The 26,918-nt window shown below is 38.5% G+C and overlaps 2 protein-coding genes across 3 annotated transcripts; one reads left to right on the top strand and one right to left on the bottom strand.

Annotated features, from left to right (window-relative positions):
- Positions 1–761: 761 nt before the first annotated feature.
- On the bottom strand, positions 762–15,662 carry LOC135461969 (cyclin-T2-like). The gene is made up of 10 exons (XM_064739275.1): positions 15,520–15,662; positions 13,542–13,623; positions 13,105–13,233; positions 10,637–10,697; positions 10,151–10,213; positions 8,231–8,276; positions 5,850–5,940; positions 5,261–5,333; positions 4,674–4,747; positions 762–4,433 (listed from the first exon to the last, which is right to left on the bottom strand). The coding sequence occupies exons 1-10, from the start codon at positions 15,660–15,662 to the stop codon at positions 2,622–2,624; spliced, it is 2,574 nt and encodes an 857-aa protein (XP_064595345.1). The 3' UTR covers positions 762–2,621.
- Positions 13,960–25,634, top strand: LOC135461970 (KAT8 regulatory NSL complex subunit 2-like). 2 transcript variants are annotated; one of them, XM_064739276.1, is made up of 9 exons: positions 13,960–15,312; positions 16,703–16,945; positions 17,400–17,584; positions 17,886–18,003; positions 20,352–20,515; positions 21,307–21,395; positions 23,003–23,156; positions 24,309–24,463; positions 24,804–25,634. In XM_064739276.1, the coding sequence occupies exons 1-9, from the start codon at positions 15,176–15,178 to the stop codon at positions 25,512–25,514; spliced, it is 1,956 nt and encodes a 651-aa protein (XP_064595346.1). In that variant the 5' UTR covers positions 13,960–15,175; the 3' UTR covers positions 25,515–25,634. The 2 variants fall into 2 exon arrangements, with proteins under 2 accessions (XP_064595346.1, XP_064595348.1); XM_064739278.1 differs by lacking the exon at positions 13,960–15,312 and adding an exon at positions 15,921–16,133.
- The last annotated feature ends 1,284 nt before the right edge of the window (positions 25,635–26,918 follow it).

Here is a 26,918-nt window from a genome sequence, read left to right on the forward strand (position 1 = left end):
TTAATCAGATGACCCAGTCGCAGTGTATTCATATATTACAGAGACCACACATCTAATCACCCAGTCACAATTTGACACCTGATCATTCAGTCACAGTATGTTCATCAGGTCACACAGTTACATCAGATTGTCACAGTATGTGCTTCAGATCACCCAGTCGCTGTATATTTATCAGATTACACAGCCGCAGTACATTTATCAGATCACTCAGTCACAGTATGTGCTTCAGATCACCCAGTCAAGTGTTTACCAGATCAGTCGGTCACAGTATATTCATAAGATCGCCCAGTTTGCAATGACATCTACTCCACCAGTCACATTAACACCTGATCACCCTGCCACAGTATGACACATGATCACCCTGCCACAGTATGACACTTGATCATACTGGCCCAGTATGACACATGATCACCCTGCCACAGTATGACACCTCATCACCCTGCCACAGTATGACACCTCATCACCCTGTCACAGTATGAGGCCTTATCACCCAGTCAGAGTACATTTGACGAACCAGTCACAGCATAGTACCTGATCAACAAGTCAGTGTATAGTAACAGATCAACCAGTCAGTGTACGCTCATCAGTTCAACCAGTAACAGATTACAGACATCCAATGGCGATGTCATACCTCAACAACCACTTCACATCACATGTACATAAACCTGCCAAAGTGTGTACATAAACCAGCCAAAGTATACACATAGCCAATCTTTTTCCTAAAACTGCTCAGCACCAAAGCTGTAAATCAATCTCTGAAAATTTCTTTAGTTTTATTTATTTCTTTGGTTGAAGTCCAATGCCGTGATAGTTCATAACAGCAGTCAGTTTTAGAGTAACCCACCTACAGACAAACTACAGACCCAAGAACATTGGTAAAATGTAAGTTCTTCAATGATCTTCACGTAAAGCCATAACTAGCCCTACTATAGCAGTCATCCACTTAATGCCACCAATCAGTGGAATGACAGAATCTAATACACCTATTAGTGGCAAATACTACAAAATAAACTTTGTTCACTATTTCTTTCAAAACAATGACAAGGAAGAGGTTTTTATCTTTGGAAATTTGTTCCCTTTTATTCACAAAAAGGGTGGGATGGCTGGAAACGTAGATATGAAAAAATAGTCCCCATACTGGAGCAGTTGTACTCTGACTTAAATGCTTTAACTTTTAGTCTCTTTTACTCTTGTATTATCAACCATCAAGTATAAATTATGAAACGTGGTCTCAATCTTTAATTGTACACTGGCAAATCTTAAATATGCCACTTTTTATGGAATCATAATCTCAACCATAAATGTAATAATAAATAAGGACCATCACTGACATAGCAGGTCAAAACACAAACTTGTTCCAAGATTCTCTGAAACAAATGCTGCATTACATCTACACGATTTTACAGCAGCAAATGCCACTACAACTGTTAAATCCAACCAGAAATTTCTCCTTTCTGAGTAGCAAGCCCTTAATGCATGCAAGACGACCTTGGTCATACACATCTTCCAGGTTCTTGTGAGTGGGTAACCCACTCATAATACCTTAATTATCTTAACCGCCAAAGTCTGATCAACAAGCTCAAATAGCAAATCACCACAAAATGCATAAGAAACCAGAATATGAATCCAAATGTATGAATGAATGTGAACTGTTCGTGACATATATGAAAGATATCCGTCTGTTCCACCAGACCAGGTAAGGATATAAATTTAGAATACCTATGTTGTGTCTGTGATATGAAACTTTTCGATTTAGTAATTTTAAGTCATCAGAAAGAGCATTAATGGAGGTATAAATTCAGTATGTGGGGCAAGGCGCTTTTAATATTACGCTTATTTATTCAGTAACAAACTACCAACTTTCCTAATACGCACCTTAGTTTCATGACATCTCTTATACAGCCATTTCTACCGCCTCTTCCACTGATAGTTAATTTCTAAAAGTTTCTTTCACCCACTTGGATGATTTCAAGTAAATGTAGTTCAGACTGATTTGTTTGTAATTTGGCTGGTAACTTATTTGGATGTATTAAACTGCCACCCTAAAATAGTATTCTACAGCTACCCAGGTAATCAAACAAAAGAAAGCCTACCTGTATGACTCTTAACCCGTAAATAAATAATACACCAGCAAGTCACTACAGCATTGGATCACAATTTCATGTATTTAATAATGATAATCATAAAAAAGTAATTTGAATACCTGCAATAATAAAAGTACATGGTATTTAACCAGCATCCTGACCCTGTTAAATATTTCAGCCCCCAAATAGTTGTAACATGCCTGAAACAGCTGGCACCTCCGATGAAGTACTGGGTACCTTTGATACTCTTTATATCGATACTTTTCATTTAAGAACATCAAGCGTTGAGAACAGATCACTGAGCTAAACAGATCTCGTACAACTAAAAAAAAACTTCAACAAAAATTAACTCTCATACCCCTGAAATGAACACAAAACAGTTATGTACCTTAACATTTCCGCCTTCTGCCTAACCTGTAAGCTGGCACACATGTTGTGATACAAAATATTTCTTAATTCTGTATACCAGACAAATGTCTGTTCATAATTTCATTTATAATAAGTGGCATAAGTTTTCTCCTAAAACATCAGCTTACATCAAAAAGGGGGTGGGGGAGGAGGTGGTGGTGGGGGAGGTGGTGGTGGAGGTAAGTTTGGGGGTGTTGACGGTAATGGAGGTGCTAGTTCCTGACTGGGAAGGGGTGGTAAAGGTGGGCAAGTTGGGTCAGATATGTACCCCCCACTACTACTGCTAGTGTAACCAGTCATGGGGTTACTGTCTTGTTGTTTGCGTGCTATTTGTGACTTTTGCCTCTCTATTAACTGCTGTAATTGTAACTGTAACTGCAAGGTATTCACTTTGTCTTTGGAGGGTGTGCCAACTGGGATATTAGGAGATCCTGTGTCATTGCCATTCGCTTCAAGATTCTGAACACTTAAATCATTACCAAACATACGATATTCTCCCAAAGCACTCTTAAAGTCTCCAGACTCGAGGTTGGGTGGGGTGAACATTTGGGTACTAAACATGCCACTGGTATCATGAGTGTCCTTCTTTGGAAGTTTGTAAGGAGATTGTCTTGATTGATTTGCAGGGCTGGGACCTCGTTTTCTGGGCTTGACTGGAGAAGCAGATATGCCTACAGATGATAGGTCAGACACAAAATTGCCCTGATTGAAGGAGCTGGACTGCCATGAAGTCTGTTGAGATTGGAAGCCTGAGCCAACGGAATGTGGGTTGAAGTCTGGACTATCTCTATAAACACTCTGAGCCCTAGAGGGTTGAGAGAAGCCAGCCACTGGGGGAGACGTCAGAGCAGCAATCCTCTGGTCCAGTTTGGATTCTGAACCAGCAGTAAGCAAGCTGGAATTTTCTGCAATACTTCCAGAATTTCCGTAATATGTGCTGTTCCTACTTCTGCTATCAACTGGCTGTCTCTCACTGGGGCTGCTGAACTGCATGGCCTCTGCCTGCCCCATTTGTGCTTGCTGTTGATGTCGATGGGAATATTTGGCAGAAGAATGTGAACGAGAGTCTGATTTGTTTCCATTGGTCCCAGAATGGCTCAGTCTATTTGACAGTTTAAGTTTAATTGGTGGTTGGCCAGCTGGTCTGTCTTTGCTCTGCTCTTTTGATTTGTGTGAATGCTTGTGCCGGTGGTGTGTAGAGGCCTGTTGATGCTGCAAGCTATCCACTGCATCCGTATGATGCCTTTCTCTGGGAGCAGGTGGATTACTGTAAGCTTTGGTCAATCCAGAACTGTTTCTGTGTGACTCAGGCCTCACTTTGTCCATACTCAATGAAGGCATAGAATCTGTTTTTGTGGATCTACTTCTCTGATGATCTAAATTCGGTAATGAGCGTGGTTCTGCTCTTGTATCATGGAGTCTTTGGTGTTCAGAGCCCAGGGATGAAAACTCTTTTGCACCTCGCTGCAGATCATATTCCATAGATGACAGTGGCTCTCCTTTCACCCCTCTCTGACGACTGAGATCTCCAACAGACAGAGGCTCGGGCTTCGTGTGACTAGTTCTTGGATGTTCATGGCCAGGATGGCTCATCCTCGGTTCTCCAGAACTGGCCGCAGCTGCAGCAGCTGCCAGTCGTTCACGCTCTTTCCTTTCCTTGTATTCTTTAAATGACGTTGTCGTTGGAGTGGTTTCTGCTTTCACTTTCTTTCTACAGTCTACAGTAGGTGTGGCAGGCTGTTGGTGCTGGGCTCTGCCTGCAAGGGTAGATGCAGAGGACTTGGTCATGGTGGCTGAAGCACCGTGGTTCTCTTGGCGCCCATGTCGTCCGTCCACTGGGTGATTCCCTGGGGCAGACGGTGGTTCAGCAGAGATGGCAGCAGATGTAGCACTTGGCCTGGGGCGTTTGTCTGTGGGGTTTTCTCTTTCCTGGGCTGCATTCTGAGAATTGCAACAAATGGATCAATAACTACATGAATTTTTGAGCACAACTGATGTCCTACATGTACTATGATTATTCCTTCACCATTCCAGTAATGAAATCTCTGATATGTGAAATGAATTACGTTTCCATGTACAAGGAATGCAAATTACTCCTATTTTCCAATAGTCATGCAATGATTGAACACACAAGTACATCAACAACAGCCATCACTACATACATCGACAGACAGAACTTACCTTCCAGGTCATAATCTTTCGTTTTAAACGGCTAGGGCAGTTGTCCAGAATGGTCAAGAAATCTTGGGTAAAACCTAGAATATAAAATGTAAAGCTGTTATTTCTCCACAAAAACATTAACAATAATTACTGTATTAATTAATAATAATAAAACAATTACACAAGCGTCAATAGTTAGATTATCAACTAGAGCCCAAGGGCTCTGAAATGGGTCTATTGCTCTTCTTCTATTTTTATTTTTCTTGTAATTAATGACCAATTGTCTTCTAGTACAATTCACTGGTCGACTTCTTGTCACAAGTAAGTTTTTCCAGGAACTAGTTTCCTCCACCCATGAAATTGAGAGCCATCGTGTAAGTGAAAAATTCTTGTGTATGACATTAACCATCTAACAACCAAATATATCAATGGTCAATGGCCTGACAGTTGCAGTCAGTCAGTGCCTTACTCATCTGGGCCAGCAAAGGCCTGCAGATTGCCTGGAGTCTTTGGACTGTATTCAGGTAACTCAGTCAATAAGGTTCATTCTGAACTGCACTAATAACACTCACTAAAATATAATCCAAATGAAACATGAGTGGACTGACCTTCCAATGTTTCCAGTGAGACATGCTGGTCCACATACCAAAACCAGTCTTTTCCTTCTGAAGACCTTGGGATCTACGGGTGACACAAAACAAAAAAGTTTTAACACTGAAGCATCAAGTCCACAGAGGAACCATCAGTGAATCCATGTACATATATGAAGTTTTGTTTCATCTGGTTGAAAAAATCTGGAGATATAAATGAATACATTAGCAAAATATGAATTTTCCTCAGAGAGGAGGTTGAAAATTAGTAAAATATTGCCTGACATCCTTCACTTTTGATAGGGTTCCTACTCACTTATTATTGCAGAGATAATTGAATATTTTCTCAAGATATTTTTATAGTGAACACAGGACTAACATAAAGCCTTTCAGACAAAGTTGAACAAGTAGTGAAAAAAACTCAAGCTCTTAAGTCACCAAAAATAATCCACAGAAACCGGCAAACTGAAAAGCTCTCCTTCATGTACAACTTCATGGGGAATCATTTAACACTACAAAATATTTAATTTTAATGATGTACCTTGAATATCTCTTATGTTTTTACCAAAAAAAATAAATCATCAACCCAAAATCTGTTCACACTCACCTCCCAGTTGGACCATTTACAAGCCAGGTGGATGCAGACACAAGCTACCACAGTTGGCTTAGTTTGAAGACAGAGAGTTGTCAGGTGTAGACTAGTAATAGAAATGACACAAAAACAAGAGAAGAAAATTAGTAAATACAAATCCTCAACTCAGTGGGAGTACATTGTAGAATAAAGCGCGAGAGGCAGACATCACTTCAGCATCATTCAGCACTTGCAAACACCTGAAAATGAATAATCTGTAGCTGGATTACTGACGAGAAAGAAATAAACTGGATCAAAACTGAACATACATGGCCAATATATGAGAAATTTTGAAAATTGTGTCAAATCAAACACTTCTTTATACTTTGCGAATCTATGTTTGACAACCATTAATGTCAAACCAGCTCATGATCAAGATATTCTGGTGAACACATCTCACAATTCAGAGATTACATCTTGTCAATTAGAGATTCCTTCTGTTGAATCTGGTAAATTTATAGATTTTTCAACCAAGTAAACAAGTGATGTTAATCATAATTTCAAATACTTCTAGCACCATCCAGCTAAACACCAAGTGGAATATGACATAAAATAGAGCACCTAAACACATCCCTAATACAGTCAACAGCTTTCATACAAACCATGGATCTTGAAGTTTACATCTAATCATGTTTTTCCTTAAAGATAAAAACAGTACTTGAAAATACCATTTATCCAAGAAAAATTAATCCAACAATTATGCATTTTATGGAGTAACTAAGTTTTTGGAGAGGATTACTGTTCTCCCTGCTCTCACAGAATTTTTTTTCTCAGTGTAGGGGATCATTCACATGCACATAAGTATTTGGTATCTGATGGTATCTGATTTAAGTATCTGATGCTGTGTAACATAATTCAAGACAAGTTAGGCCTACAACACAGACAATGACAAACTATCGGGTAACATAATGTAACATTCAAGACTATTAAGAAGAAGAGAAAGGTCTCCTGGTCTTATTTACTTATTAGGAGATATTTATTTGAGGTGAATGGGATCAAATCTGCTGGAAATTCCAGCCAATAAATCCTACACAATGATAATTATATGTCCAGTACCACAAAAAAATGTTGGTTTATGGAGGTTCCATGTGCAACAACAACATTGCTGTGTACTTTGGACAGATGTCATTAGTAAGCAGCTAAGGTGAATCAAGATTCATGTCTTAAACTGTATTTCTTAAAATACGCAGTGGACTTCAAATGGAGAAAAACAAATAAAACAAAAAAAAAAACAGGCAAGAGTGTATGTAGCAGCGCTATTAAAATATAACGCATGCGTATACAGATGCTTGAAGGCATTTCTGAAACGTCGTTTATCACTTTGGGAATCGGTTTCATGCTTGCCAAGGTAAAACATGCTTCCGTCTTAGGATATCGCTGCCCGCAATTCATTCAACACTGAACTTGTACTGAAATGTCCCATGTCCGTTTCGGAAAAGTCTAGTAACAATGAATGAGTTGAACTTTATCAGTCGGACATTTCCACACAACGTCTCTTACTCTTAGCTGGTCAGTCATGGCTGACTCAACGAAATATGGAAAACAAAGTGGCAGAAAGCAGCAATACTTCATTGTTTGATATCCTGAACTGCTCAATATCATCTCAGCCAATGATTACACCAAGAGAAATGCACTGATTAAAGTTAAGTTTACGAGAATGTCTTCATAAATTAGAGAAACTGATCCCTAAGACAATTATCTCCCTTCTCTGGCCTCTCCTTAACCCAGCGATAATAAAACGATTTAATAAAGTCGACCAGTGTGTGTCAAATTACACAAGGTGGATCAACATGCATGAGATACAATGGGGCCTTAAAATTGTGGTCAATAATTTACAATAGACAAGTGTCGGTTTAATCAATTAAAATACACAAGTTGTAAATAGAGACAAAAGTGGACCGAGTGACCTGGTCGTCATTGAAAAGTTGTCGGTTTTTAAACGTGTCAGCGTTGGCATATTTTCCTGCTCATGCATTTATAGTGATAATTCTTGATTTGGAACTCAAAGCTTTCTTGATCAATTCTTTACAGCAAGATTCAATGTAATAACCAGCCCAGGTGTTTTGAGTGTTATAAACCTAATCAAAAGCATTGTCAACTTGGGTTCTTCAAACATACATATCTCCTAAATACATGAGTTATTTGTGAAGAATTATTTTCAGGAGTGGAGTTACAGCTTGAAAATCAGTTTAACATTTAAGATAAGGAAACTCTCTACTAGCATGCTCTATTCCAACCTATACCACTTGTTGTTTAGCAGGTGAGAAAATATGATCAAGTAATGTCCAGCTACTTAATTAATCATTCAAATTACATGAATATATATTTTGTATACAGTAGGTATAAGGGCCAACAACCTGTTGGTGGCCAGAAAGTAGGATGTCTGGGCAAGGTCCTTGCTGGCTGCAGAGTGACACGCAGGTGGGCGACACATCAGAGCCAGCGAGCAGCATGGAACACAACCATCACAAGGCGGGTCAGGGAGAAAGAAAATAAAAGCTCTTTGTTAGCACTGAATTCTCTCTTTGTATATTCTTAAAAGTTCACAAGTATGTGCATACACTAGTAATACGTTTCTTATAAACTCTATGTTACTTGTAGCTGTCTTATGCACATAAAGACATATATGTAATTGTAATATTACATAGTATCAGCCTAGAAATACAACTAAATTACTTGATATTCCAGCATTCCTTTACACTTGCTTGCTTGAAATTCCCCTGAAAAAGTCAAAAGACGCTATGTGCGCAACAAACACACAATCAAATGAAAAACTTGAATGGTAAGATCAAATTATCTTACAAAATCCCTCTAAATTGCCTGTATATTTAACATCAGGAGGTACATTGTCCTATGAGTAGAAGTACATGTATTCAGCATATACACCTAATATACATGGATCTTGTTTTGTGTGGCCCGGAAGAAAATATTCAACAAACCATGTACATTTAAATCACACGACTCTTTGCATGCCTCTCCTCACTGTAATACTGAGATGCATATTACTTTCTTAGTGCTCCTAAACCAGGACTTCCATCTATGTTCTCACATTTAGAAGAGGAAAATGAATATCTTTGTTTCAAACTAGTTTACCATATTCACACAATTAAATTCAACAGAATAAAAATCCTGGTATTCGAGCTAGCAGAGTTCAATTGCAATCCAGCCTGACCGTGAAGTATCATAAAACTGCACAAATTAGGAATCTGTGGTAACCAAAAACTCACTGGCTCTTCATCACAATACAATTCCACTACCACAAAGATTGGATATATTGCAGTTTTAGAGAGACCTTGTTTACAAAAGCTAAGGAGCCAAATCTTATTTTATATTTTATTATATGTTTTCCTATATATTTTATTTGAAAAAGCAGATTAAGGGTGATCTAAATGTCAACCTTACAAGCCAAATTTGAACTCTGTTGATCTAAAGTCAGTGAATTATTCTCTGTCAAATTTTATTTTTTGATGGGCTACCTACAAAAATGCGTTAGTAAAGAATGGATAACATGGACTACAATAAGACCCAATGGCTAATGCTGCGCACAGGGTAAGAAAGGAGAAATCCAGAGTAGACTGAGGATTCCATCAAGTGTACTGTGCAACACAGAAACTACCCTTCATGTAATCATAAGAGATGACAGTTTATGGAATTCCAAACTGAAATGCTTTAACATTCTGTCGAAGAAGTTAAACTTATAAAAGAGAAAAAACTACAGTGTGTGTCGTAAAGAGCTAAATTTCAATAGCCTACCTACATATCATTTCAAATGTCTAGTGAACCAATGTGTACATGGAATGGTTAGCAAGTTTTGAAGTAAACATAGAAACTATATGAACCTCTGTATGTATGCATTTTATTAGTTTCTAGATGTACTAAACAAATTTGAATTGCCTGACAGCACCCATATCTATTGGTGAGAAATCCATGGCTGTGTCCAGCCTGGAGAAAACCACAGCACTTTACCTGATATCGAACATTTCCAAGGCAAGGTTACAGTCTAGTTAATACATGGCAGTTGGATTCAAATATATGCATGTGACCTCACTGGGCAATTGCCTACTGCCTTCAACACAAGCTGTCTTTGAAACCATGGCTCAGACTGAGTGTAATCGTAGATCCCAGCCAGGTGACACACGTAAAGATTACTGTCAATTATTTACCAGGAAAATACACACAGTTTGCGTCACTTCTAGCCGGTAAAGGTGTTTCATGTAACAGTTACTTACCTGTTGGATGTGTTAAACGTTGTCAAAAGTGAACAGTACTGTACTCACCTCTCACTAGGTCACATGTCTTCACAACATGCGTGTGCGGGTGGTCAACTTTAATCTCAAAACCTGATAAAAAAAAAGATAAAAAAAGACAAGGTTCATTACAAATTAAAGAACCCCCTAACCCCCTCTCCCGTAAAGGCAGGACAGTAAAATTTTACATTATACCTAAACACTAGATACACATAACAAGCTACATATACATGTAACAAGCTGAACTTAATAAAACACCTTAGATCGTGAAGGGAACTGCATACAAACGAAAAATCCAATTGCAGCAAAGTAATGATTGCGCTTGCATGGAAAGTACAAATTACAGTAAACAACATATGAGTATTACCAGAAATATTTAAAAAAAAGGTAAACACATCAATCATTTTGGGCAGGAGTGTGGTGAGAAGATGCATCCAATCGAAATAAAAGCTCATACGAACTGCAAGTAAACGAAGTAAAATATGTCACCTATGATTAGCAAGTTTAAGGACCCACCTAATGTTTGTAATAGTATTCCTTCATTGATGACCAGTTCTTGTGCTTGTTCCAGGTAAGCCTTTGGGCAAAAAACAAAAAGTGATAATAACACTAAAACAACCTGTTACTTGCATCTGTATTATGAAGTGTTCAATTCCCAGGGTTTCCTCTGGGTCAGCATTTTTTTTAGCCAGTCACATTCTGTAGCAAATACAATTTTTCTTTAGCCATACTTTCTTAGCAGCCTAGACTTGATCTTTGTGATCTTCAACTGACTGAATGGGAGCAGTATCTATGAATCTTGGTGGTCTCCATCTGTAATTCGTTTTTATCTGCCTTGGTATAGCTGCTAGAATCAGCTTGGTTTCTTCCAGCTACATCTGGAGTGTATCCCATTCCACATTTAGAACAATTGCCCTCAAAATAATGGCAGAATGTTTTTTTTTGAAAAAAAAAAAACAAAAAACAAAACCTTTTTTCAATTAATCTGTGTTGGGTCTTAGTAAAATGCAATTTCCTCTATCAGAAAAATTTGTTACCAAATAAATTTATAAATTTAGTTCAAGGGTGGAAGGGTTAAAATTTTAAAGGGAAGTAACTTCATTTACGCGTCTAACACTACCTATATTTATCTCCCTTAATAGTTATTTTGTTTAATTTATTTTTTTTCTTTAGATTTGGCTATGAAAGGTTTACCCCAAAATGCCATGATACTCGTTCATTAGTTAACAAAAATGATTTTTAAGCGTCATCTAATGTAGGTCAACTTCCAAGAATGCGGAACCCTCTTTGCAGATTTGTCCATTAAAATCGCTTTGACTACATTGTTTCGCCGAAATGAAGCGGTTTGAAATAAAAGTAAATGGACTGTTTTCATCAGAAAAATAGTGATAATATGCATCACACCAAAGTAACCCCTTACGCCTGATAAGTAGTAGGAAAGCTGCACCAGGTATTTTGTGTATGACGTTTGTACATTTTCTTTGTAAATAAATTCATCACCAAAAACATTCCCATATTTTCCCTTTTCTACCGCCACTTCAAAAAATTGTTCGAAATTTGCGACAATGGCAAGTACCAACGGAAGCTCTGCTACCGTTTCTTTTTCAAAATAATTAAAAAAAAACGGATGTAATGCTTGCTTAAAAAATAAAATAAAATAAACGCACGTGGTTTATACCAAACTGTGATGATGTTCCCCAACCCATTATTTCCGTCAGAATAGAGAACAACAACACATGGCCATGTGCATTGCGAGTCTTCACACTGTCGTTATTTCCAACCCTTCAATAGCCAGTATATATTCTTGAGTAACTAATGTCGCCAGAAACTTTCGCCTTTTCCCTGATTTTATCACCAATCCAAATTTTTATCCGCAATTGGTGACAATGGCGAGCACCAGCAGAAGCCCTGAGTTCCACATTTACTCTGTATGTTAAAAATAATGAAACCAATAATTATATGAAATATTTTCTGAATGTCTTCAGGACAGTAGTTTTCACCAGTCACGGTCAAAAAGACAGATATCCTCAACGTATGCACAACGAAACTTGTGTGACATCTCCTTCTTGATCGACCAGCTGTGGTTTATGCAAGGCCACATGACATTTCTTGGATAAGGATTTAGAATGCAATGGCATATGCAGGGCCTAATCTGGCCTCAGAAGGGCAGGGGGTGGAACCTCATACATTTCATACATTTTTAATGTACGCAACAACATGTACTTAGCTTGAAAATTCAGTCTAATTCAGTCTAGTGTGGAGAACTCTGCTATCCCGGATGATATGTGCATCTGATCATCACGTTGTATCATAGCTACCCCAGGCTATCATTAAAAAGTTGTTTGTTGTGGGTAACAAACCCTGTTTTTTGAAGTCAGGTCAGTCGGACAGCATTTTTTTTTTTTAAAGTAAGCTGAAAGTAATTCCCGGCCCCCATAATCTGAATGCTAATTGAATTATCGCTGGTCCAATTTTCATCACCTGCTTCATTTCAGAGTTTTAATGCTCTTTAAAAACTTTGCTGTTTTCATAACCAAGTTCTTTCACACTGAAGTCAAATATTCCTTCTTGATTCTGGATCCAACATCCAAGTAAAATCCGGTAATCAAACGCTGTGAAGTGCTGGATTAGGCCCCAATATGTGTTTCTGGGAAAACAGTTTTGCTCCGACAAGGTCTTCACTACGAGCCTGTCCTTAGTGCATGTATGTATGCTTGGGGTTTTACGTCGTACTAACAATTTTTCAGTCATATTATGAAGAGGAGTTATTAGGTATGTGCACATATATTGTGTCTTCTTGTGGCAGGGCGAGTCAATGTAGGAAAGTGAAGCAGCTGAAGTATCACGCCAAGGACACCAGACATGACATCTTTGGTATGACCCAAACTGGGTTTGGTCCCAGGTCTCTGGGCTTCAAGGCAGATGCTCTAACAATTAGGCTATCAAAGCGGTCCCTGTCCCTCATGTGTGTGTCCAGTATTTACCTCACTCTTGGTGTCCAGAGGAGGAGCTTCCCTGTTGAGACATTTATGGGCCACTGTGATCACATGTTCAAGTTTTCGAGGTTGTTCTTCAACTTTGGCACCTAGGAATAACGATGCAGCAGCTATGCTCTGTAAAATCAACACATGGCAAAGATTATTTTCACTGTTATGAAGGATTATATTAAAAAAAATCTTATTCAAATGTTATGGGTCAAACTTCTTAAGTATGTGGACTTATTCAACAATGCATATGCCTGGAAAAATACTTCAAATGTCAATATTTAATCCGGTCTTGAGAGTAGATCGCAAAATAATTTGTTGTTTCCAATGAAACAAACTTCTAATTAATTTCTCTTTGAAATCAGACTACTCAAATCATGACATATGAAGCAGAGTACCTTTAGTGAAAATGACAAAAAAAAAACCATAATACTTACATTGCGATGGAATCTGGTGAAGGAATGGAACATGTAGAAGCGGTGCATGTAGACAATGGCTGTGTTGATGCATAGCTGGTTACTGAGAGCAGTTAAGGAGTAATACAAATTGAAATATTTTCTATAACCTTACACCAGACGAAGTAAAATATATAAAAACTTCACTTTAAATGCTATGCATGTTTAACAGGCAAGGCAATCAATGTAACCACCCATTACATTGTCAAAGATTCCAAAAGCTGGTCATGAATAAATGTATGATAAAACAGCCCTTACTAGTCTTTTTATGGACAAGAATAAACTTTCATTAATTTTTTTTCTAAACATGTAACTTAAGCTGAAAATTATGCTGGGCGTATGTTAATGTTTTGTCATGCTCCAAGTTTCACAAAATATTGCCTCACATTTTGGTCTTACAGCATTTACCCCAATCACCTCATCTTGCTTACATTTTTCTGCTCTAAAATGTGCTGTAATTGAACGAACAAGTTTTGCACAACATCAAAGTGTTACAACGTAATAAGCCAAATTCAATCTTTGAATAATGTGTGCCTTTGCCCATCTGAGAAATTCAGGAATAATTGATTTACAAAATATGACAGAACTTTGATGATATCTGATTAATTACGATATCTGATCAAAAAGCAGCACAAGAAAAATATTCACTCTGAAGTACAACTATTTTATACATCTATGTTATTTCAACTATTTGATTACATTCCCCCACAGGATTTAGATCTGCACCAGCGCTGAAATGTGGTTGTTAAATACTCATTTTGTCCATTTTCACTGCTTTAATATTAAAACCAGCTATGTTTGTCAGCTGAAGAGTATGTGCAATTGGAATCATCTGTGACCGTGCCTTAAACTGAACGTAATTCCCTTTCCTTATGCATTTGAACACTGAAATAGGATTCAGTGCTATGGGCTATATTAACCCAAAATTATTTCACTGGTGAATCATGGTAGTGTAATATGGACATTGTAAATGGTATCATTATAAATGTAAGTAAACCTGAGATCTTTTGATACATTCTCTTAAGATACAAATTTAATGTATCAGAAGGGAAAGTAAATTTCTGATTGAAATTCGCATGAAGTTATCAGTAACAGAGTACATAAATGTGTGCCCATCTGAGAAAACTAAACACACAAGAAAATAAAAATAGACTAGAAAGGCCAAACTTAAATACTGGATTAAAATAGATATGAAATCTGTCTTTCATATAAAATTTAACAGCCTTTGGAATTTAAATGCCCGACATTTTGTACATGTGAAAACAAAAGAGGTATACAATGTTTTTTTTGCTGGGCACAAAAAAAGAAAAATGTTTAAGCAGAGTTAAAATGTCTTTAATTATAAAAAATTAGGAAAATTTAAATGATTTTATTGGAGTGTGCACTGTTATTGTGCCGGCCTGTAACTTAGACCTAGGTCATTCTGACATTTCATAACATAATTCTTCTGCATGATGGAATGTCCTCAATAATGTTGAGTAACTGCTCTTCCTATTCAACCAAAATTGTTTATTTCAACAGAAAAACTGAATTTAATCTTGGACGTTTGGGGAAAACGATGTCATAATACAACAAGCACAGGATCGGGAAAGGCAGTGACTAGCCACGACCAACCTATGGAGCCCATACAGCAGCTAGTCACATGGTGGAGAGGCAAGGTCAATCAAGTGCACATTCATTGTGTAAGATGGCAGCCGGCGGATCCAGCGGAAAATCGGCTCTACAAAACTAGCATCCATTTCAAGTTAACAAGGTGAGTTAACCATCATAAACGTGCGTAAACTTGCAATTAAGATGCCACTACACAATTTTACATCAATAACTACGCAGAATTAACGTGAATTTCACACAAAATAAACAAAATACCACCACGGCGAAAGAAGACTGAGAAACTACGACGCTTTGAGTTCACCTGCCGAGGTCGTGTTGAAATCACCAATTTTTACAATGAAATGGATACACTTGCAACCTTTGCCCCATGTCCTGAATGAAGTTAGCTGCTTGTTGTCTATACGACAGCTCTTTGTCGCTGTCTATACCGCTTTTTCGGCTGGGGGTGTTCGAAATTTGTGACTTGGTGAAAAGCCATCGTTCCCCCGCCATTACCCAGCACAGAGACACACAGACAGCTTCAAGTACGCAAGCGCAGAACGGGTAATGGTCTTCACGTTGTGCGAAAACTCTTGTGTTGATTAGTCAAAATGCTGTAGAAAGTAATTTTGGTAGTTGGTGTTTTTGTAGCGTTACTCATTAAAAAATAAAGGGGTATTTTTTTTTACCTTATACGACGAATTATGAATTCTTTTTCATAAATTGTATTTGTGACCTAGATTTAGCGCTACATCACGCAGACACCTTGGACTTCGGTTGGGTGAGGGCTTGGTTGGTTAGGTCGGTGCCAAGTTGTTCGCTACTCAGAAGAAAATTAACCCGTTATCACAATCCCAATATAATCAGTTTTATTTCTACAATAGAATTTAGTGTACGGCGATGATGGTACGCTCACAAACGCATTTCAGACGGCGTAAAACCAAAACCGTCTAGTCTACCAACTTTGCTTTAACCTGGCATAGGGTGAGTTCTCCCTGAACTTAAGCGCTCGCAGAGCTCAGTCAAAGTTTTGCTCTTCTGCATATATTCTCAATAAAACTCGCATATTGTTTGGTCGTTGACCTGCCTTTTTAGATAAGCATGCAACTTGGGTGTTTAAAAACTTCCAATTGTGAATTTATTTTGTGGTTTGCCTCTGTTATTGTGTTCAAATATAATTAAGAGCACTGTAAATGTTGGATTTCGTGGTCAACTCGCTACCGTTTGCACAGCCATCACATACCATGCACAGACTTGGCAAAAAGTTCGAATCGAAACATAGCATACAATCGTTTGATTTTTTTGTTTGGAAAGATTTAAAAAATTCAGCAGTTTTATTTAAGTATGGGTAAGAGTGGTAATTTGAATAAGTAGTACAGCTCAAACTACATCAGAATTACACAAGTCTCATCGAACCCTTCATGGACGTACAATTCAGCCCCGATAACACTCAAAAAGTACTAGTAACAATCCTTGTGTGACTTTCTTCACAATGCTACCAATAATCACACAGCCTTGATATTGATTGAATGTTTTGATTCTTTTGTTTATAGGCTAACCATGTTGCGAACTCGTCAGCCCTTCATTAGACGGAACCGTGTGCCCACAGAAGGCATTGGTCTGTTCTGTAACTACTCACATAGAGCCTGTATGCAGCATAGACTCGATGGCTTTGACTATTGTCTCAAGCATATTCTGGAAGATAAAACCAGTCCATATAAGCAGTGCAGTTATATTTCTACCAAAACAAACAGGCGATGTGGAAATGCTGCACCCAGAGCTGATAGAAGGGAGGGGTACGTTCATTAATACCAATACATTCGCCTTTTCACGAGCAATTGTAAGTATGACACTCACCCTATGAGATGATTGTGAATCTAGCCAAATATCAGGAGAACTTGGTTTTGATTCACAATAAACTTAATGAATGGGGCACAGTGTGTTTCTCTCCTTCTGTAAGGCTGATTTTATCTTGATGACTTGTTGTTGTTGTTTTTTTTTTAAATGTCAAATTGAAAATAGTAGACTTCAGTTTCTTGTGGTTTCTGCTGGTATCCTTTAGTTATGTATAACTGTATAAAGATAAGTATTTATTTGTCCTCCCAGTAACGTGTGGTTGATTGTGGATTTCCCTCGCTCTGACTGGTTTCTTTCCACAATATTTCTGGATGCCATCTTATAAGTGAAATATTCTTGAGTACATCGTTAAGCACCAATCAAATAAGTAAATTATTTGCTTATCATCTATAGGTATTGCTTTGAGCACTCACGGAAGTCCTGCTTATTGAGACAACAGACGAGTAGAAAAAGACGTCCTAACGAAACAGCTGAAAGTCTTCTGGCAGAACTTAATCACTATAGTCCAGCCAAGGAAGGCCATTCAGATGTGAACATTGCCAAACTATTGGGGGAGAGCTTAGCCAGCAGAATTCTCGGTATAACCAACTTGATTTGTTACCTTTGTAAATGGGTAATGATATATAGCCATCTTTTGAGCTGTAAATCTTTGTTAATGTGCAATATATGTAATAGATTTAGGTTGCTGAATTGTGGTCATACATGTATGTACATTATTCACCATGTAGTTAAGAAAAAAAACATGACTTATGCTGTATATCTGTTGAGTTCGCTAACCTGTGAGCAGCTTATCTGCTAGGATCCAGCTCCATCACATCTGTGATTTAGTATGTTACCTGGAGCTTTGATACAAATGGTGGTGTGGTTTGTGTATTTCAGATTATGGTAGTTCCAGTGAGGATTCTGACAGTGAGTTGCCTCTGGTGGAGCAGGCATGGCGAGGTGATGGGGAGAGCGATGCAGAAAGCATTGATAGTGAACAGGAAGATCCACTGAAGTAAGATCACTACTCTGATAAAAAGAGAATTTAGCATGCCAGTGGAATAGAAATTTTAGTTATAATATAGCTTTCAAGGACAACAGTGTTGGGAATCGGCTCTGTGAACAATGTATAATGTGAAGAAAATGAAAATGGATGTTCTGGATTTGAAACCTAGACTATCGGGTATCACGTACAACGGGACTACCAGTAGTACAATAGGCAGCCATAGAGATTATGTGGCTTTGATCTTCCATTCGTAGCTGAAAACAACAGACAGAGCTTTTGATACCTTTCTCAAACTTTATGTAATGGTCAGTCTAGAAGAATATAAGATTGTAGACCAATTAATGCATTAGTTCTTAAGAAAAAAACATTTAAAGGTGAAGACAGCACCTGGCTAAAAAATATTTCAATCAAAAGCAGGAAATTCAAGCTTTTTAAAAAGAATCAAACTTTATTATTTTAATGAGATTTCAACGAATAACATGTAGAACAAAATGACATTACTGCACAAGCAACTGGTTTGAATTGAAGCAGCCATCTTGAGAATTTTATCCAACCAAACGCAGTGCTATCAGATTGTGCGGTCCAAGGTGTGACATAGTCTTTGCTGATTCATTTCATGAAGTGTCATGTGATAACACACCCAGGAGCCTCTCACTAATGCGGTCACTGTGAGTCCTCTCGGGCTGTACATGGGAAGGCCTTCAAGCAACCTGCGGATGGTCCTTGGTTTCCTCCGGGCTCTGGCCGGTTTCCTCCCACCATAATGCTGGCCGCCGTCGTATAAGTAAAATATGGCAGTAGTACTATGTAAAACACCAATCAAATAAAATAAATAAATCATATGATAACACAGCACTACTGCATCAGACATCATTTTTAGATCATTTCCAGCGACTTATTTATGTGTAGCCGAAGGGCCATTTCACAAAGTGTTTTGGGCAGTTTTGTATCATTTACAGAATGCCACACGTAAATTTAGTTGATTTACAAGCCGTGTAATATTCAACGATTGTATCACAAATGGAGTCATACAGCAGCATGTCATCATGGCCCAAATCGCATTCATCTCCCCAACAGACCTTAGGCCTACTTAGTCACACTGTTCAAATTATACAAATACATTTTTTGTCGTTCATTTTAGTGTTTAGTCAGCAGTTTCTAAATAACAAGTATCAGAGTAGTGCAAAATTCATTAGTTACTGAAGGTTTTTGGAAATGAGAAGACGGCATCTCACAATGCTTAAAGTTAATTAAATCTAATGATATAAATTTCTTTTTAGATTTTATTATAACTGAAGAATTCAAATTTTCCTTCCTTGTCTTTCTGGCATACAAACCATTTTTTTTTTTTTTGTAAAATATTATTGAAATGCAGTGATCAAGCCGAGGTGCTTTCTCTGATATCCAGTACAATATTGATGCATAAAATCCAGCGACAGTCGAATGTCTAGATCAGCCTAAGCGGTGCTTAGATTTATTTCCAAGTCTTTCAGAATTGAGCATGAATCTAGTTGGAGTCCTGTTTTAATTTTGAAAACATTTAGTAGGGGTCAAAATCACCAGCACAACCCTTCAGAAGGCTAAGACCTGAACCAGGAATGCCACGCTCATGCATCTGCAGGCTGTTTGAACAGGGTCGCTGGAGTTTCTTGTTATTGATATGGTAGCCCAACTGTATCAATAGCTTAAGCAGTGGAAGAAATATTCTTTCATTATGTCCAATTTCCGAGAAAACCATATTTATTAATTGGGTGTTCATCTGACCATTGAGCAGAAAATATCTTAGACGTTAGAGAGCTGGAGCAAACGTGACATCACCTTGCTCTCGGTGCTGAAACTGTGTAAAGATTAAGCTCCACTGAATTTTTACTGGGTGGAAAAAAAACTGGTTTAAGATGCCAGTTTAAGATACTTTGAATGGTTGTCTTTCAGTGGACATAAATATTAAGTCAAATGCTGTCTTTAACTTTAAAATAAATTTCTGTTTTTTTTTTAGTCGTGAAACTCAAAATGGCTGCCAAACCGCGTGATCAGCTTTACCTCCTATTTTCATGACACTCCTCCTAGGCTTGCCCTAAAACATACCTAAGTTTCACTAAAATGTGATGGAATTTACTACCACTTTGAGTGGGAACAAAATTTGCATAAATTTCATGCAGTCTTACACACAGCCTGAATGTTAAATTTTAAAAGTTTCTTGGCAATGGTGTGGAAACCACTACTTGAATAGGAATAATTCTTTGAAATTCATAATCCAGAGGTCAAGAAGGTCTCGGAATTGTTTGTGGCTTTGCTGTAAGTCGTTGTTGTTCACCATAATAACCTGTAAATGTGGATGTGTCTTTTGGTCATGACAGGCATGCTGGTATCTACACTGCGGAAGAAGTGACGTTGATCATGAAAGACAAGTTGATTCGTCTCCAGTCCCTTTACATTGAGCAGTTTAAACGACTTCAGCACATACTGAAGGAGAAACGACGGAAGTTCCTTCATACTACAAAATTGGACAAGGATAGCCATGGTGCGTTGTCATAAAGTTCAGCATCATTGAAAGCTTAAGACCCACCTCCGCTGAAATGCTCATGAATGTGGAGTAAAGATGCTGCTCATCAGGAACTGTTAGGTTGTGCAGTTCAATTCTAAAGTTGTATGGTTGTCGAGGATTGGGGACCAACGTTGATCAGTTGAGTTGTGTCTTGAGCTCGCATGCCGAGCTTCAGACTTTAGCAGCTCGTAACTCTCCAGTGCAATGTTTGCCATGCATGATTCTCCATCTCTGTCTCTGGAGATCTCTTTCAAGATTCCCCATGCCTCTACCACTCTTGGATGTCTTGACAGCAGTTGACAGCATCCTTAGAGCTATTTAGGTTGTCTTGTGTTCAGCTTATTGAAGATGACTTACCTTCAACCAGTGTTGCGTACGCACGTTTGAAGTGTGTGGGATAGCTTGTCAGATACATCCACAACCCCAGTGGTTTACACCCATCGCTGTTGTTCCCTCCCAGCATGGATCTTACTAACATCTTATGTTCTTAATGTATTCTTGAATACACCATTCAGTCTGCCTTTTTTGTGCATAAGTATAACTATAACCACTGACTTCTGTTAAACATCAGTGTAAGCTGTAGTGCTCTTAAAGGGCTCCAAAATCATAAAAGTTGAATATTCATCATGAGCAGAAACCTAATTAAGATTAAGAGAAATATAGTTTCAAAGTATATGTATTATTGATCAGTTTAAAAACTTCCAATATGTCCATTTCAGTAGCTCTTTTCGCTGAATTTTGCTAAAATTTTTTCTCCCAAATTGCAGCCCCTAACTTTCCCAAAGGCGACTTGGAAACTCAAAGCAAACTGGCCAAGTTGGCTGCTCTTAAGAGATACCATCAAAGGCATGGCAAGGTATGGTTTATTTGAATTTATCAGTTACAAGTTACATCTTTGAAAGTGTGGTCTGCAGTCCTTGTTGAAATGTATCACATTCGTTTTAGAGTGGTGTGAAATCTTGATCATTCTGATTACAGGGGGCTTCTGTGGCCAAGGGGGTTAGCATGCCAGCATGGCGCAATGACCCAGTAGCCTCGCACCAATACGTTCGCTATGAGTTCAAATCCAGCTCATGCGGGGAAGGTCTGGCAGCTGTCTGTGGATGGTGGTGGGTTTTCCCAGAGCACGTCGTGAAACACAAATGAAAACAAATCTGATTAGTAATATATGACAGGAAAAGATTAGCACTAGATGTGCTGTTGTCTTGAATGTTTGTCCCCGATGAGGTAACAGAAGAACCAAGATGATGGTGACTGTTAGCTCGCTGTGCTATTGTCTGAAACATGAGTGTCTGATGGTGACAGAGAGGCCAAGATGATGATCTAGCATTCAACCATTGCTGAACATTATGCTTCAGTTTTGTAGTGGTGGCTTTTGTAGATGAGAGCAGTGCTAACCAAGTTATCACGGACGTCAGAGAGAGCACCTCATCTTTATTAAACATGGCATTTCACTAATTTTACTGGATTATATAAAAGAAAACAGAAGAAAGCATCCCTTTATATGCGAGAAAGACAAAGGGGAAAATTTAAATTCTTCATTTCTAATAAATTCAGAGAAAAAATATTAAGTCTTAAGATTTAATTTATTTTAAGCATTGTCCCATTAGATGCTGTGTTCGCATTCCTATAAATCTTCAGCGTCCGTAATGAATTTTTCACTGACTATGATATTTTGTTATTTAGCAACTGCAGGCTGACGAAACACTAACATGAACGACAAAAATGTATTGTATAACTTAAACAGCATGTCTAAGTATGCCCACACAGTCTACTGGGGAGATAACTGACAGTATGCTGCTGTCTGATATAATTTGTGATACAGTCGTTGAATATTACACGGCTTGTAAATGAACTGATTTACGTCTGTGGTGGTTTGTAAATGATACAGACCTGTCCCACAACACTGTGAAATTGTCCTTCGGTTACACATAAATAAACTGTTGTAAACGATCTAAAAATAATGTCTAATGCAGTAGTTCTGTGTTATGTCACTTCATGGAATGAATGGGTAAAGGCTACATAACAGGTTATGCCGTGCAACCTGGTAGCAACGTGTTTGATCGGATAAAAGTTATTTGTGCAGTATTGTAATTTTTTTCTACATTTTATTCGGTGAAATCTTATTGAAATAAGTATGATGTTTTTTAGAAAGGTAGAATATACTGCTTTTGATGGAAATATTATTTGTCCAGGTGCTGCCTTGTCCTTAAAAAAAACAACAAAAAAACAAGTGGTATATAGTGGTGAGAATTGGAACTTGCAGCAATCCCTGTGCATATATTTCGACGAAAGGTAAAATGACCACATAAAGTTTGTTACAGTATGGCTGAAATGTTGCCAAAATGGCGTTTATTCATTCCACACAGAGGAGTTTATTTTGTTTATATTCCGCTTTCTTACAAGACTGCTTGAATGTGTCTCGATGAGGGATTGCATGGAATATGTTTTTTGGTGTTGTAGGAAGCATTACTACAGAGACAGTCAAAGGAGAGGCGAGTAGCAGTCTCAGAGGGGCAGAGCTACAGACCTACCCCAGTGCCCATGTGTACTCACACATCTGGAGGGACAAGGTGTCAGGCACCAGCACTACCTCTCACCAAATTCTGTGCTCACCGCATCCTTTTTGTTCCATACTTTTAAGACTACATCTTAGAAATCTGGGAGATGTCAAGGGTCAGATGTGCTTAAAAAGTGAATTTCAGCAATCAAACATAAAGTATTACCAGAAATATTGCTAGAGGAAATATTCTGGATTATTGACAAAGTGATAGCTGGAAAAAAAATGTATTAGAAATTTAATTATGTCATCAATGGTACACATAAGAAAGCAATCACATTACAGTATTGAATTTTTGATTGTATCCAACCATGCAATGCTTCCAGTGAAACTTGTAGAAGAAATGGAACTGCAAAGTTCATGGCAATTTCAACTTGTTACCACATTAATGATGAAAATTGCAGTTTTGCACAATATCTCAGCCGTTTGTGCCCAAGATATACAAGCGTCGTTCCAGAGAAACTGGCATGGCACAAAATAAAATGAAAACATATTCTGGTAGTGTTAATATTGTGGCTTTGACAGCCTTTAAATGACTGTTGTTGTTTGTCCTGTCCCACATTGACATGGTCTTTGGCAACACTCTAATTGATGTACTTCTTTGCATTGAGGTTGACTTGTAAAGAAGTCTATTTTGATCATGCTTAACAATGTTCACGTCATTTAATAAAAAGTAGCCCTTTAAATTTTATCCTGCACTCATTCCCACCTATATGACATATCAGACAGGATGTGATTTGATGCCCATTGAATTGCCAGGACGTGCTAATTTGTGGATGTGTGGGTCTGCGAGTAGGTGGATTTCAGTCAGAATTGGGTAATGGGGGGACTCTTTGATATAGTTTAATGGTACCAAACAGAATTTTAAATGTGGATTCTTTGCTCTAAAACATGATTGCATCATCCGTCAGATTCAGCACATGCATGCGATGCACAGCGAAGTGGTTACATGTATTGTCATGAATTCAAATGCATTGGTGCACATGTGCAATCATTATATCACACCCTGAGTGCACTGGAGCTGTGAGCAACATTGCACTGTAACCCTTGAGTTGACTATACAAGTAGTTACCACGAGGTTTTACGCTGTGAAATATGTTCTGTACTGTTCAGTGGAAGTTTTGCAGAGTTAATTGTTTAAGATTATGCCTTGTGTTGAGAGAGTTATTACTGTGAGCTGTTTTCTTTGTGAACCTTAACTGTGTGCAGATGTGATGGATGACCCCCATCAGGTACTGTTTCAGTCTTGTGGGTTTGCCCAAGGAGAGTGTGGGAGACCAGTCACTGTCTTCAGGAGTCCACAGCTCTGTAATGTGCATCTACCCTTGGCTGAACCCATCCCCCACACAGTACAGGACTCTGAGGTAGGTACATAAACTTAGTATGGCTAACACCTTTTCAGAATTGTCTCGGTGACTCAGTATGTTTTGACTAACAAAATCAGAAAGGTTGTCAGACACCTGTCCAGGTGTGGTGTTTTTCCTCTGGACTCCGTGTGTCAATATGAAGTGGTTTTCTCTGAGCTATGTGGGTAAAGGTGTGGTTGTTTCCAATGGGTTATAATGAAGTGATTTTATGTGGTCAATTTGATGTGTTTTCTTCCATCCATAATCAAGACTGCCATCATGCCAGTGATACATTCTGTAGGACCAACAAAAAAAATTCAAGACTAGTGTACATTCGCATAATCTGTTTCCTTTACAGGAGCAAAGCACTCGTGATACAGAGATTCTGTTGGCAGAGAACACCATGGAGACTTCAGTGCAGTCAGAGCTCTCTGCTGTAGATGACACTGGGTTACAGTTGCTGGCAGCTCAGTCTTCCATCCTCTCGGCAGTTTCCATTGCATCGGATGCCCTCTCTGCGTCATCAGACACACTGTCGGCAACAATGGAGGAACCGTACATGTCCTCTGATGTTCCATCTGCGTCTTCGGATATGGCACCTAATCTGGCAGACATACCACCCACAGGAGCAGAATCACCATCAGCTTTAGAGGAAACCACCTCACAGTCTGATATGTTGTCAGTAGAGATGCCAGCAGAATTCTCTGTTTCATCTATGGGAGAATCAGCTGCTGCATTTCCGTCATTGCCAGTTGCCTCATCATCATCAAGTGTCCTAAGCAGTATAGCCAAGGTCATGGGAGGGACAGTGGCTGCTGGACATCCAGAGGTACTGGATGAGCCGCAACACAGTCCCAGTACATCCACTTCTCAGTCCAACTCGGACAGTTTTCTCAAACCATTGCCTCTAAGTTCTGCTGTGACCTCTTCCACACTCACTAACTCCAACAGTCCTAGTCACCCAGCTGGTGTGAGCCCCCAGTTCCAGCCAAGCTTAGCCTCAAGACCATCTCATGTGGTGACCAGTGATGCTGCTGCTTTGGAAGATTCCCAGAATACTCAAGGGTAAAAGAGCTTGATGAAGTCAGGAGAGACTGCCAAAATATTCTTCACTTTCGTTCATTCAGTGTTTAATATCAGTTTGTGGGATCTTATTCATTTAAATAAAAAAATCAAGATCTCCTCATGCAGATTGTAAATGTATATTCTTTGAATTGTTGATCAAAATGTTGTTTGACCTAGGGTTATGTGTGTCTCTAATAAGGACTTTAAATCAGTAAGGTATTATTGAACATAGGCACATATGTAAAACTGAGGGTCAACATGGGATTGCTAATTACAGGTATTTACCAGTAGGACAGAAAATAAGACCTACTCAAAAGGTAAAGACTATTTTCAAGATTGATTGATTTATATGAATGGTGATTTTGATTGATTAACCTGTTGACATGTGAGTTGTCAAATTGAAGGCCACAATCCAGGTCACTTGTGGGAGCAGGCTTTGGTATAGTGATTAAGGGTGCTTGTCTGTAAGTCTCTAGGATACACACAAAGTGTGGGCTCAAACTCGACCTTGCAACAGGAGCCTGTAGATTTCCTCATTATCACTGCTAGTGGGACATTGGAACAGTAACTAGTTGATGATGTTCGTGGTGGCTTACAGTCCTACATGTCTTGAAGAACATGTGTATTCATTCCAGCAATATATCATGGTGTGTGTATCTGTATATCATAAGTGGAAACCCGGGTCAGGTCATACCAAAGACTTTAAAAATGATACTTGTAGCTGCCTCGCTTTGCACTCAGCACTGAGAGGCGAGGGCAAGGAAACAGAACTGATTCAGGTTGGCCTATTGTCATTACAATGTGACAACGTGGGTGTCATATCTGTTGTCTTCGGCATGATTCTTCAGTGGCGGCAGCACTTTGGCGGCATTGACTCCCCCTGCCACAAGAAGACATGGTATATGTACACGCCCCTAATGATGACTCCTAGTCATGTGGCTGAAAAATTGTTAAGTATGACGTTAAACCCCAAGCATATATACACACATAAGTGAAAAAGTTTGCCACAGGTCAGTGGTTTGAGCCTGATACCTTGGTTTCCTCCAACAATTAAACTGATCACCACCATGTTAGTGAAAGTATTTGAGTATGTCATTAAGACAAAAGTTAATCAAAGTCATCCAAGCTAGAATCCCCAACTACATGGGTTTCAAATTGAAATAAAACAGAGAGAAAGATTTATACTTGGCCATTTTGTATTCCTGAAAACTTTGGGTTCCAGATTATTGACACACCCACCTTATCCTTTAATTTTTCAAATCGCATTAGCACTTTACTTCAAGATTGTATGACATCTATTTTTTTTTTGTCAACCAAATTGTGAAAATGGTGCAAATAATCCATTTTAGTGGAATCTTACCAGTCACGAAATAAACCAATGGATCTACAGTTAGAACATACAAGGTTA

Source organism: Liolophura sinensis, chromosome 1, assembly GCF_032854445.1.
Source record: "Liolophura sinensis isolate JHLJ2023 chromosome 1, CUHK_Ljap_v2, whole genome shotgun sequence".
Taxonomy (NCBI): domain Eukaryota; kingdom Metazoa; phylum Mollusca; class Polyplacophora; order Chitonida; family Chitonidae; genus Liolophura; species Liolophura sinensis.